Source organism: Schistocerca piceifrons, chromosome 6 (genome assembly GCF_021461385.2).
Source record: "Schistocerca piceifrons isolate TAMUIC-IGC-003096 chromosome 6, iqSchPice1.1, whole genome shotgun sequence".
NCBI lineage: Eukaryota > Metazoa > Arthropoda > Insecta > Orthoptera > Acrididae > Schistocerca > Schistocerca piceifrons.
The window spans coordinates 45,142,919-45,157,825 of NC_060143.1; the positions used below are offsets into that span (position 1 = coordinate 45,142,919).

The following is a 14,907-nucleotide window of genomic DNA, read 5'->3' on the forward strand; positions in this document are numbered from 1 at the left end:
TGACATATTATTCATTAACTCTAATTTCAGAATCGAGTTTAAGGAGTTTCATTTTTATATCCTAGTATTCGTATGTTTTCCTCGTTTTCTCAAAATGAAACAACCGTTAAAGATGACATCTCCTCGGCGAATTGTGTAAATTTGCGACTAATTCGTTATTAAAATAGAGCTATGTGGTAGCAGTATAGCTCTTCTTGACGAAGGCGTTATATATCTGTGTCCCTTTCCCTATGGAAACCTCCTAGCTACGACCATCTCACGTAATGTAACTGAGTGATGAGAGAGACGGGGCACTGGACTTGTATTAGAGAGGGTGGCGGTTCAAACCCTTATCCAGACCCCCACGCTTACTCTAACTCACTCGAGGGAAGTGGGTGGCTAATTTGGAGACGCTTTTGATGATTTACTTCGCCATCCTTTTCCAACCCGAGGTCTGTTGGGTCTCTTATGACTGACTCTTATGAGTGACTGTAGGAGGATACAAGATGACTCAGACCAAATTCGTAGTTGGTGCGATGGACTGCAGATAACCCTAAATGTAGAAAAATGTAAGTCAGTGCAGACGAGTAGGAAAAACAAACCCATCATGTTCCAGTACAACATTAGTAGGATTCTGTTTGACTCAGTCACATAGATTAAGTATCTAGGCGACACGTTGCAAAGCAATATGAAATGGAATGGGCTTGTAAGAATTGTAGTGAAGGCGAATAGTAGATTTCGCTTTTTTTTTAGGAAATTCTGGTTCTTCTGTAAAGGAGGAAGCATGTGAGACACTCGTACGACCCATTTCTGCGCACTGTTTGAGTCTTTGAGATATTCACCAGCTCGGATTATAGGAAGACATCGAAGCAATTCGGAAGCAGATACTAAATTTGTTACGGTAAGTTCCAGCACCACGCAAGTATTACGGAGATGCTTTGGGAAGGAATGAAAATCGCTGGAGGGAAGGAGACGCTTTTTTTGAGTAGCAGTATTGAGAAAATTTAGACAGCAGGCATTTGAGGTTGACTGCTGAATGATTCTTCTGCCGCCAACATAAATTCCCGTAAGGACCATCAAGAGACTAGATTCACTAGGGCTCTTAGGGAGGCATATAGACAATCGCTCTTCAGTTGCTCTGTTTGCGAGTGGAACAGGAGAGGAAGTTACTCCTAGTGCTACAGGGTACCCTCCGCCACGCACCGTACAGTGGCTTGCGGAGTACGAATGTAGATGCAGATGCAGCTGTATACCTAGTCGCCGACGAGGCGTTAAATCCTAATATTCTGTCCTACCAACGGAATCTTGCCTCCGGCTTCTTTGTCTTACCCAATTTCAAAGTTAAGTAATCGACTATTTTCCCTTCTGCTACTTCGCATGAGCTCCACTTTAGTTACTTTCAGCTCACGTTCCACTATGTAGGTTTAGGTTTACCGTGAATTGCCTAAATCACTCAAGGCAAATGCCGACGTAGCCCCTACGAAATGGCACGGCCGATTTCCTTTCCCATAATTACAAAACCCAGTCCGACAATCTGCTCCATCTTAAACAATATCGTTGCCGATGGGAAGTTAAACTATCGTCTCACTTCCATGCATGCTTCTTTCCTTATTTTTATCTTAACCCATGTTTCACGCTATGACGCCCATTCCACGTGACCCGTCTTACTTGCTTTGCATTTTCCACAAGAATTCACATGTAATCAGCTATCTGTGAAACTTCATGCTTATCGTCTTCTAATTTTTTTCTCTGTTCAGAGTGTATTTTGCAGCTTTTATCAGGTTTTGGATTTGGGTCTTTACTTCACGCGAGATGTTTTATGTGCTGTGCAGGACTGCTGAGTTTGAGTGACCCGATCGCCATGGGCAACAACGTTTTCAAGGACCAGGTGGCTGGCTTACAGTGGGTGCAGAGCAACATCCGCGCATTTGGTGGCGACCCGGACAAGGTGACGCTGTTCGGACAGAGCTCCGGCGGCATCAGCGTGGAGATGCACATGTACTCGCCGCTCTCCAGAGGTATGCATCTAGTGTCGTCTTACAGACTGAGCTAGTTCTTTGCTGGTTCATCTGACAGTCAACACGGTCTAGTTTTATGGAGATTTGCATAGCGTTGGTCGCTTTTCGCATCTTTCAGGGAGAGTGTCGCGAATGTATCTTATTATGTTTGACTTATTTAGTGCACCAGAGGGCAATATCTTAAAAACTCAAATTTAACTTACTTACATTTAAGAGAAAATTCGTATTTCATATTAAAAGACTGCTTTAGGACGTATAGACACCGATAGACAGTAATGAAAAGATACATTCTTATTGGTATGCTGTACTTTTACTGTAATGAGAGAAGCCACCATTTAATTTTTTGCATTTATTTTTTTACTAAAGCAGATTTACTTCCCTAATACTGTCTGTAATTCACATTACCAGGTAATCACAGAGTTTCTAGCTAGGCCTCCATTTTTCTGATATTAAATTGCTAGTATGGCCATTCCAAATCGTTATTCGCCCTTTAAAGTATTCCTTTTTCCTCATTCTTAATGCTTCAGCGGGTCCGTGTGTTACAATTTCCTTAATAGTATTCAGTTCATAGAACAGATCTCCTCCTCTATTTTATAGCAAATTTTTCCATACTGAAATACACTACTGGACATTAAAATTGCTACACCACGAAGATGACGTGCCACAGACGCGAAATTTAACCAACAGGAAGAAGATGCTGTGATATGCAAATGATTAGTTTTTCAGAGCATTCACAAAAGGTTGGCGCCGGTGGCGACGCCTACAACGTGCTGACAAGAGGAAAGTTTCCAACCGATTTCTCATACACAAACAGCAGTTGACCGGTGTCGCCTGGTGAAACGTTGCTGTGATGCCTCGTGTAAGGAGGAGAAATGCGTACCATCACGTTTCAGACTTTGATAAAGGACGGATTGTAGCCTATCGCGATTGCGGTTTATCGTATCGTGACATTGGTACTCGCGTTGGTCGAGATCCAATGACTGTTAGCAGAATATGGATTCGGTGGGTTCAGGAGGGTAATACGGAACGCCGTGCTGTATCCTAACGGCCTCGTATCACTAGCAGACAAGATGACAGGCATCTTATCCGCATGGCTGTAACGGATCGTGCAGCCACGTCGTGATCCTTGAGTCAACAGATGGGGACGTTTGCAAGACAACAACCATCTGCACGAACGTTTCGACGACGTTTGCAGCAGCGTGGACTATCAGCTCGGAGACCATGGCTGCGGTTAACCTTGACGCTGCGTCACAGACAGGAGTGCCTACGATTGTGTACTCAACGACAAACCTTGGTGCACGAATGGCAAAACGTCATTTTTTCAGATGAATCCAGGTTCTGTTGACAGCATCATGATGGTCGCATCCGTGTCTGGCGACATCGCGGTGAACGCACATTGGAAGCGTGTAGTCGTCATCGCCATACTGGCGTATCACCCGGCTTGATGGTATGGGGTGCCATTGATTACACGTCTCGGTCACCTCTAGTTCGTATTGACGGCCATCCTGATTTAGGTTTTCCGCGATTCCAGTAAACTGCTTCAGGGAAATACTGGGTGATTCCCAGCCTTTCCTAATCCGATGGGACAAATAACCACGCTGTTTGGTCCCTTTCCCCAAACCAACCAACCAACAAAATAATGGACGGACGATGCGGCTGATAGCAGTCGGATTTCTGCGCGTTGCGAGTTGCCCGTTCGCCCTCCATATAAACTATTCGCGCCCAACATGCTGCAATCTGGTAGTGGCCACACTACCGCGCCACCGCCCTAAAAGCCCACCACCCTAGTTGGCACAGCGGCTCTCATTGTTAATGTGATCTGTGGCCAGCGTCCCTCCATGAATCACGGAAGCGGTGTGCTAACGCGCCCAGGTATCCAGGCAGGTCATTATATTCTCGCCTCTGATCACCAAAATCGTCCTCAGACAATCGATTTCAGTCAGTTGCAGCTCTCTACAAAGCAGTTCAGAAAATACCATCCATGTGGCTCTCTTAAATAGGTCGTCACTGACATAAACCCATAGTCTTGCCACAATTTTAGTGGTCATGGACGGGAGTAAAACAAACGAACTGGAAACTATGATATCAAAGTAGTTTTGCTTAGTAGTTTGTTGCGCTTAGACATCCTGCATTGTTTCTAATGAACGGAGAACAAATTAACAGCTCCCAAGAGGGCTAGTCTAAACTTAATGAGTTTCAGTTTCTTACAAACCAACGATATTTTTTTTTTGTGCCCTTAGATGTACCTTTCAAGACAACAAAGCTTCAAATATGTTACTATCTGATTTTTATTTGAATAACTGATACAGCCTGATGCTGTCACTCTGTATTTGTACACTACTGACCAATTTAACTCTTAGACCGGTTACAAACTACTTGGTAAACAGGAGTAGTAGGAATTCGTGCATTAACAATCGGTTAAAAGATAAACACATTAGAAACCAGGTCATAAGTTGTGCTAGGATTAATAAAAAAATACTGCACAACAATTCAGCGATGGTACTTGCTGAACACTACATTACAAATAGAATGAAGTACCAGGAAAGGGAGGAGGAAACTAAATGGAATCCGTTGACAAGTTTCAGCAAACAGAAAACAGCATGTTGTTCTCAATGGAGAGACGTCTACAGACGTTAAAGTAACCTCTGGCGTTCCACAGGGGAGTGTTATGGGACCATTGCTTTTCACAATATCTGTAAATGAACTAGTAGATAGTGTCGGAAGTTCCATGCGGCTTTTCGCGGATGATGCTGTAGTATACAGAGAAGTTGCAGCATTAGAAAATTGCAGCGAAATGCAGGAAGATCTGCAGCGGATAGGCACTTGGTGTAGGGAGTGGCAACTGACCCTTAACATAGACAAATGTAATGTATTGCGGATACTTAGAAAAAAGGATCCTTTATTGTATGATTATATGATAGCGGAACAAGCACTGGTAGCAGTTAATTCTGTAAAATATCTGGGAGCATGCGTACGGAACGATTTGAAGTGGAATGAAAATATAAAATTAATTGTTGGTAAGGTGGGTGCCAGGTTGAGATTCATTGGGAGAGTCCTTAGAAAATGTGGTCCATCAACAAAGGAGGTGGTTTACAAAACACTCGTTCGACCTATGCTTGAGTGTTGCTCATCAGTGTAGGATCCGTACCAGGTCGGGTTGACAGAGGAGATAGAGAAGATCCAAAGAAGAGAGGCGCGTTTCGTCACAGGGTTATCTGGTAAGCGTGATAGCGTTACGGAGATGTTTAGCAAACTCAAGTGGCAGACTCTGCAAGAGAGGCGCTCTGCGTCGTGGTGTAGCTTGCTGTCCAGGTTGCGAGAGGGTGCGTTTCTGGATGAGGCATCGAATATATTGCTTCCCTCTACTCATACCTCCCGAGGAGATCACGAATGTGCGCATGGAGTCTTTCCGGCAGTCGTTCTTCCCGCGAACCATACGCGACTGGAGCAGGAAAGGGAGTTAATAACAGTGGCACGTAAAGTGCTCTCCGCCCCCACATCGTTGGGTGGCTTGCGGAGTATAAATGTAGATGTAGATGTGTTAACGCCAGCCTGCACATGGTACAGTAATTCCATTCGCCACCTGCTGCAGATCTCCGGCCAAAGGTACTCGATGACACAGAATGTTGGAGAGATTGCATTACTTGTTATCGGATGGCAGACGTGAAGGACTGCGGTGTGCTTGATGCACGGTAGGTCGATCCTTCCTTGTGGTGGTCAGAAGTGTTCGACTGGAGCCTAGACAACGAGTGTATCTGCCCTCACCTTCCTGTGGAGTTCAACATCCGGTCATCGTCTCAACCAAATGCCCTACAAATATGGCCAATGCACGATTCGACCAGCTGGCCAAATGCAAACTCACAATGAGGCCCCTTTTAGACACTCTGAGGTAGGAATAACGCTGAATCACGAGTACCTGTGTCCTTCAGTGACCAATCAGCATCTGAAGCTGGTCACACCTCTGTACGTCCTGCCACGGCTGATAATAACACTAAACACGAACAACCTTAATGGACCCTGGTGACCGTTCTACTCGCCACACAGAGATTTGCAGCTGGTAGCTCATTTACCCGATGACTGTGTCTCTGTGTACAGCGTGGCACTGGTATCCCCCCATGTCTTCTATGTGCCTCATGTCCTTTGTTAGGCAACACTGTCAAGTTTGTGAGAGAAATTTTCGTCGTTGTCGTTAAGTTTCACTAGCTTCATTAATACACCTGCACACATTTAATATTACATGTACCTCAATATACCGCCCCACTGGACTAACACTTCACGACTGGACGATCGTTACTGTGGCATGGCACGACGAAAACGCTACTACAAACACATTACAGTGGTTTAATGTGTCGTAGCTGAATTATCGTACTTTTAAGCGACTGGTAGGTGGGATGCATTGGGTTGCTCCCGCTTCCGTTTATCAGGATATTAGAAAATGATCTAAGTTCTAAAATATACAATAGTGCACAAATAACAAATGACAGCTTCAGGTGGTAATACATTAATCCATGTGTCAAAGCTGTGGACCAAGCCCACTGAAGGTCATTCAGTACTTTTGTATCATTCGTAAGATTCTTACGTGAGATGTTGAAAACGGGTAACATTCATCTGCGTCTGAGCCGGAGCCACCAAAGCTCTACTCACTACTCAGGAACGTCGTGTGACTTCCCACTGCCCTCTTTTTGTCGCAACGTGACATTTGCTTTCAGAGAGTGTAGGCAGTCTTCTGTGGTTGCTGCAGGGCTGTTCCGGGCGGCCATCTCTCAGAGTGGATCGGCCCTCGGCGGAGACCACATTGCTGACACGAACCGCGAGATCGCCTTCTGTATCGGCGCGGAGCTGGGCCTGCAGACAGAGGATCCTCAGGAGCTGCTCAGCTTCCTGCAGTCGGAGGAGATTTCCTCGCTATACACCACGGTAGGCTATTCCCATAGCTCCGCACTAGGTAACCCCAAATTCTCTAAAGAATCTAACACCCATATACAGTTTCAGGTCACTTTACAACTGAGTTATTGAGGTAAATATTTAATGTTAAGCATGTAAGCGAGAGCAGTTACAGAAATTTAAGATTATGTGTAGAGTGTGTTGGAAGTCCATAACTCATTTACAAATACTGGGTAATTTGGGTATTTTAGTGCAGGGATTTACGCACCCTCAAGAAAGGTTCATAGTTTCTGACTATAATACATGTATTAATGCGTTAAACATTTCTCATAAGGTCACACTGAGATGACAAAGTCATGGGACAACTCCCAATGTAGTGTCGGACCTCCTTTTTCCCGTCTTAGTGCAGTACCTCGACGTAGCATGGACCCAACATACTGCTGGAAGCCCCTTAATGAATATTGAGCCATGCAGCATCTATAGCCATCCATTACTGCGAGAGTGTTGCCGGTGTACGATTACGACCACGAACTGACCTCTCGATTATGCTCCTATAATTTCGATGGAATTCATGTCGTGAGATCCCTGTGGCCAAAACATTCCCTCATATTGTCCAGAATGTTCTTCAACCCATTCGCGAACACCATATAAATTTCAGCGTTGTTTGGGAACATGAAGTGTATGAAGGTCTGCAAACCGTTCCCAGGTAGTCAGACAGAATCATTTCCAGTGAATTATCGGTTTAGCTGGACCGGGGGACTCAGACCATTCCATATAAACACAGCCTTAACCATTATGGAGCCACGACCAGCTTGCACAGTGCCTTGTTGACAGCTTCGGTGCATAGCTTCGTGACGTCTGCGCCACATTGGAACCCTACCATCAGCTTTTACCAACTGAGGTCCAAACTCATCTGACCAGGCCACATCAGTCGTCTAGGGTCCAACCGATATGGTCACGCGCCCAGGAGAGGAGCTTCAGGCGATGATGTGCTGTTAGCAAAGGCAGTCGCGTCGGTCGTTTGCTGCCTAAGCCAATTGTCACCAAATTTGCCTCACTGTGCTAACGGGTACGTTCGTCGTACGTCCCCCATTGATTTCTGCATTAATTTCAGTGTTGATTTTTGTTACCACTGACAACTCTGCGCAAACACCACTTCTCTCAGTCGTTAAGTAGAGGCCATCGGCCTCTACGTTGTCCGTGCTGTAAGGTAATACCTGAAATTTGCTATAATCGGCGCATCTTGACACTCTTTATTTCGGGATATTGAATACCCTAACGATTTCTGAAATGGAATGTCCCATGTTTCGTTCCAACTTCCCTCTGCATTCAAAGTCTGTTTAATTCCCGTAGTGGGACCATAATCACGTTGGAAAAGTTTTCACGTGAATCACCAGAGTAAAAATTACAGCTCCACCAATTCACTGTCCTTTTATACCTTGTGTACGTGATACTACCGCCTTGTGTATATGTGCTTATTATACGACTGCTTCTGCTACCTCAGTGTGTACTAGTTAATGAGTAGGTTATGAGACTAATTTAAATTTTCATATTTGGACAGTTTTGACACGATATTTTGAAATTCAAATTTTTGTTACCTGTAAGCCTTTAGTAAATTTGACCGTGTTATTGTTCCTCGGCCTAGTCACTTACTAGTACAAGTTACTGTAACAGTGTTCGCTTTTTCTAACCCAAACGGAAATAAAGGGGCATACTACTGTAGATAGCTCATGCAATTTTATTGATACCATCTTCTTTTGAGGAGGAACAAATTCTTATTGGTGTTCAACACTTAAATACTGGGACTGCTACCGCGTTTGTGATGCATAAATGGACATTCAGTCTCTCACTGGCAGGGCAATACTTTATGCTGATCACTCACCTGCAATACTGTAGGGGATATTAGCAAATTTGAAGCTCCTTCACTTGATGAAAAAAGAAGCAAAAATCTACTCCATGTTTTGAAATACAGACATACTTAATACCTCGATGGATATAAATTACTCGTTATTGAAGGAAACGCAAATGCCAAAAGGCCAATTAGAACTCAGAGAAAATGGCGTTTTTTTAAAGACGTTTCTAGCTTGGTGCAGTTGTATATCAAGAGAAGCTTTCCTCGGCGCACTGTGTAGATCTAAGTCAACCAAGTGGGTCACCAACCTTCGCTAGAAGTTGACATCTGAAAGACATGTACAACAACAGAATTTATGTTAAATTAAACATTCAAAAATTGTCGATCATTTATCGGTAAAGAGCCTATAACTTAGGGACGAAAAATGCTAGTTACATGTGGATCAGAAATGTAACTCAGGAGAACATATTAAAGATATTCTTAAATGATTGGGACATTCAGAACTTACATATAATTGCTGATTTTGGGGAGGAGGGGACGAAACAGCGAGATCATCGGTCCCATCAGAAGAGGGAAGGTTCGGGAAGGAAATCGGCCGTGCCCTTTCAAAGGAACCTTCCCGGCATTTGCCTGAAGCGGTGTAGGGAAACAATGGAAAATTTAAATCTGGGTGGCCAGTCACGTGTTTGAACCGTCGTCCTCCCGAATGCTGATTTAAGCAAAAGCGCTTACTTTTCATTCTTCCATTTATCAGTGTCTTGTGGAATATTTTTTGAGATAATTCTAGAAAGTGACACAGAATATTCATTGACCATAAACATGCTGTCCCTCATGCTCGATAATTCATGTAGGTTGCTCAATAGGGGAAAAAAGCACGTTAAAGAGAGTCTAACAGTAGAGCTTATCTCTAATGAGGCTTCTTTGATAAGAATCGTATACAGTTTAAAGTTAATGCCAGCATTTTCAAATATAACGCTAGTACCAAAAGTAGCCTCCACTATTCATAATTTTGTCCTGCACTTGAAGAGAGAGCAGCAATAAAAATATTTGACCGCCTCCCTTGTGGACAAAGATTGTCGAAGACAATGAAAATTTTGGAAATGAGTTGCTTGACAATATATTCTACTGACGTAGAGTTACGGATGGATAAAATCGATATGTGTTTGTATTACTTTTGTGAACTTTTTGGTATATTAAGATTTAAAGATAAATAATAATTATTTAAACGAGCAGCCTCTAACCATGTTTTCACAGAAATATTCAACAAGTCTGATTGGTATTCTTATACATCTATCAGAGAATACCAGTTCGCAGTAAATCGCTGTATTTTTGTTCTGCTGTTCAAATGACGGCTAGTTCTCAGAGGTTTCCTGTGTGGTGTTGATCTTTTACACTGTGCCATAATACCATTGTATTAGCATTTTTCACTGAGTTGAGAACATTGCATTCGTTACAAGAATGATAGGTATTTCCTCCTAGATTTCCGAATAAATCATTCTTAATGAACGAGAATTAAGTAGTAATTATTGGCATAACTATTATTTTGAAAATTAGTCAGACATTGGAAGTAGGTAAAAAATAATTATACAACATCTAACAAAATACAAATAAACTATGGAACATCGCTGAACCACATTCAAAGATTCATGCTGTAACAGTCTACCGTAAGAGCAGAGAATTGAGTAGTGGCAATGAATCGAAGAAATCACAAATTTTTTTTTTTAATACTGCCCAACGCGTCTCATCCGTTCATCTCATCATCTGATCGCTACCGATGTCCAGAGGTCGATGGTGGTCAGAGTAGCAGCACGAAGATACGATACATGCAGCAATACTAGTGATAAAACAACAGTAAAATTGGAAGCGTTACGTTCTCTGTCATCAACAAAAGACAGCCATTTTTTGCTCTTTAACTCGACGAAACACAACGCTAGGAGGTTGTTGATATAGGTGATAAAAGGGAAATCTATAAGTAAATAGCCGCGCGGAGTGGCCGCACGGTTTGAGGCGCCTTGTCATGGACCGCGCGGCCTCCCGCCAGAGACTCGAGTCCTCCCTCGGGCATGGGGTGTGTCTGTTGTTCTTAGCATAAGTTATTTTAAGTAGTGTGTAAGTCTATGGACCGATGACCTCAGCAGTTTGGTGCCTTAGGAATTCACACACATTTGGACATTTCTATAAACAAATAAATGAAATATTTCCACATGTTCAGTGAGATAGACTAGTATATATATTTAAGAAATATTTTGACGGGTAACTTGTAGTCATAATCAGATTGTCTTAACGTTCGCTTCTGGACTCGTCCAGTGACCGGACCGTCACAGTATCATAACAAGAAATGTCGAAGCTGATGTTAGCTTATTTACCACCAGAAGGACGTAGTGCTTGGTACAGGATGGAAATTGTTCCCATGAGTCAGCCACTTTATGTTTACGTGTTTTTGTGTGTTTCAGAGTTGTGGAGTGGGTTTCATGATCGCCATAGAGCCTGAAGCAGAGGGGGCATTCATGACGGCGGACCACAGCAGGCTCGGAGCGTGGGCTGTTGCGGGCAACTATACTCCTATGCCACTCCTTACCGGTGTCACCACTGGCGAGTACAACTTGCAGCTGCAGAATGGTAAGTGTCACAACCTGTCCTTCAGGTGACTCAAGACTAAGAAATAAAGGCTTGAAAGTGGTGATGAAACAACACACTCTGTTATCGACAATAGTAAGGGAACCGCGGATGACAACGAAAGAGGTCCCACTATGACATAAAGGGCACATACTCCGCAAGCCACCGTAAGGTGTGTGGTAGAGTGTAGCTTATAGTCATTTTATTTCTCATTCCATTCGCAAATAGAGCAAGGTAAAAACGACTATCTATATGCCTCGGTATGAACCCTAATTTCTCGTGTCTTCCCTTCGTGGTCATTACGCGCAGTGTATGTTGGAGACAACAGAGTCGTTATGCAGTCAACTTCAAATGCCAATTCCCCAAATTTTCGCCATATGTTCCTCGAAAAGAACGTCGCTTTCCTTTCAGAGATTCTCATTTGAGTTCCCGAAGTATCTCCGTAGCACTTGCTGTTCGAACTTACCGGTAACAAATGTTGCACTCTGCCTCTGAATTGCTTCGGTGTCTTCCTTCAATTCGATCTGATATGGCTCTCAACTACTTCAGCAGTACTCAAGAATAACTAGCAGCAGCGTTCTATATGAGGTCTGATTTACAGATGAACCACACTTTCCTAAAAGTGTCCCAATAAACCGAAGCCAATCACTACTCTTCGCCATCACAATTCTCACATATTCGTTCCATTTAATATCGTTATACAACGTTACGCTCAGATAATTAAATGATGCGTGAAGCAGGATACTTCTAATGTTGTATTCGAACATTACAAGTTTTTTCCCTACTCATGCCCATTTTCCACTTTTAGAGCTAGCTGCCATTCATCACACCAATTGCAGATTTTGTCTAAGTCATCTTGTACCTTCCTACAGTCACTCAATTCCGACGCGTTACAGTAGACCACAGAATCATCAGCAAACAACCGTAAATTGCTTCCCACCCAGATTCGGCTAATCATATATGTATATACGTAAGCAACAGCGGTCCTATAACACTTCCGTGGGATACTCTGACGATACCCTTGTCTCTGATGAACATTCGCCGTCAAGGACTTATTGCTGGGTTCTGTAACTTCGAGCCACTCACACACCTTTGAACGTATTCCATATGGGCGTATCATCGTTAATTGCCTGCAATGGGGCACCCTGTCAAATGCTTTGTGGAAACATAGAAAAATGGAATCAACCCGTTGCCCTTCATCCGCAGTTTACAACATGTCATGTGGAGAAAGGGCACGCTGTGTTTCGCACGAACGACACTTTCTAAGACCATGCAACTTCATCGACGTACGCTTCTCAGTATTAATAAAATTTATTATATTCGAACTGCGAACGTGTTCAAAGATTCTGCTGCAAAACAAAATTAGGGAGCTTTCACACTTGCGAATAATAGCAGGAAACTCTTGCGTTTGATGATGATGAGGAAAGTTCCCTGGAATACAAAATAACTACAATAATTATATAGATTTTCCTACTTGTGAGTGTAAAACGTGCTTCCATCAATAGTAATTGCTTTTGTTACATAAAATAGCTGAAAGTTACGCGGTTCAGTTTTTCTTACATAGAAAATGCAATTTGCAGTTTTTAAGCACAGAAAATACGCAGTGGATTAACACTGAACGATATGCGGTTCCAGTCATGCGCAAAACATATAAACACACGAAGAAGAAACAAAGAGAAGTTGTCGGCTCCCAGTTCCTCTCTCATACATTCATTTCTCTGCCAATGTTACCAATACGTGATTTACGTACATTACCAAAACTACTGAACCGTAGGATTGACAGAGAGCAAAACTATTTGCAGACCTGATTTCCTCAGTGTATCAGTCGCTAGTGGAGCATAAAGAAAGGAAGTTAAGGTAAAACGAAAATTACCCATCGCTGAGAGTAGGTGTAGAAGAACAGGGAGTTAGAATGTAACTTACTGACTACGCGATTCCCGTAGCGTACTTTTTCTTCTTACAGATGCGGGAGGCGAGCCCACCATCGCCGAATCTGTGCTGGAACAGCTGAACTCGGACTTCGAGGCGGCCATCGACTTCGTCCTGCGTCTGGGCGACATTGAGTCTAAGCGGCAGGCGGCGGCCGCCCTCAGGCAGTACTACTTCGGCAACGTCACCAACATCACGGCTGACAACACCGTCCAATACGCAGCTGTGAGTACACACGTACCGCAACCAACTAAACAAGAATTTCGAACTTAAACTGGGTCGCATGATTAATGCTTTCGCTTCGTTTTTCTCTCAGATGATGACGGACCTGAACAACGGAGAGCCGGCAGACACGACAGTGCGACTGCTGAGCACCACCATGACGCAGCCCATCTTCTACTACCAGTACGACTACACGGGGAAAAGTCCGGTCGAATTGCCTGGTGAGTGAGGGGCAGAGGTGGTTCATTTGTCGCTGACATACGAGTGTACTATCGAAATCTTGCATGGCAATAACTTAACTCTAACTCCTCCCGAACAGGCCATGCAGGCCCAAAGGTACCGACCGGCCGCAGTGTCATCCTCAGCCCACAGGCGTCACTGGAAGCGGACCGCTCTTCCGGTCGTATGTCAGTTTCCGAGACCGGAGCCGCCACTTCTCAGTCAAGTAGCTCCTCAGTTTGCCTCACAAGGGCTGAGTGTACCCCGCCGACAGTGCTCGACATACCGGATGGTCACCCAACCAACTGCTAGCCCGGCCCGACAGCGCTTAACTTCGGTGATCTGACGGTAGCCGGTGTTACCACTGCGGCAAGGCCATTGGCATGGCAATAACTTAATCGCTCAAAAAATGTTTGGCACTACCCTCAATGAAAGGTTCCTTTCTTAGGCCTCAGAAATCATGAAATTTCATTTGCGATCCTTGTGGGATCTTCCGCACACGTTGCTTATAGGGTGCCTAGAGGATGTTGAATTCTAGAAAGCAAACTGACAATGCTTAACTTTTATTACAGCAAATGTCGCTAGCGAGAGACGACATGAAAACAGAAACGTTCTTACTACGCATAAAGTCCAAGTAAGCACTTGATACGAATCACGACAATCTGATAGCGTAGCACTAACCCCGCTGCAGATTGGGGCCATCTGAGTGGCCGAAGCTGGCAGGAGCGACGCGTATATTCATTTGTTCCCGCTGTCGGTCTTGGCGCGGCGCGATCCAATTCCGCGCACCATTGGCCTACGTTTCCTCACCGCCTTTTCTGTGCTTGCGTTCCGCATCTTCTTTCCGACTCTTGTGGTTACGCCAGAACAATCCTGGCCGGATTCTACACACTCCAAGCGACAATCAGTGATCGACACGCATTGCGCAGCGTACTGCTCCTCGGTATTGTTAAACTGTCAAATCGGTATAAATAATGATTGCCAGCTTCGCTGTGATTGTGATATGGTGTTAACATTGTCTTTCATTTCAATCAATAATTAAAGAACGCCGTATTGGCGTGAACAGACCGACGTCATTAAAGCAGTTAACTGCTCCCGTGAGGCAGAAATCTTTGAAGGTATTGATCCCGTGCTTGACCTCCGCAGTCAACAACATTCGGCCTATGGCCGCTGTTTACCACTTACGGC

General features: G+C 44.0%; 1 protein-coding gene across 1 annotated transcript in view; it reads left to right on the top strand.

Annotated features, from left to right (window-relative positions):
* Positions 1-14,907, top strand: part of LOC124803134 (acylcarnitine hydrolase-like) — a 55,277-nt gene that overhangs the window by 22,346 nt on the left and 18,024 nt on the right. Inside the window, exons 5-9 of the mRNA XM_047264313.1 lie at positions 1,812-1,997; positions 6,739-6,914; positions 11,187-11,352; positions 13,313-13,503; positions 13,595-13,721. Coding sequence (XP_047120269.1) covers positions 1,812-1,997; positions 6,739-6,914; positions 11,187-11,352; positions 13,313-13,503; positions 13,595-13,721 — 846 coding nt within the window. The remainder of the gene's footprint in view (positions 1-1,811; positions 1,998-6,738; positions 6,915-11,186; positions 11,353-13,312; positions 13,504-13,594; positions 13,722-14,907) is intronic.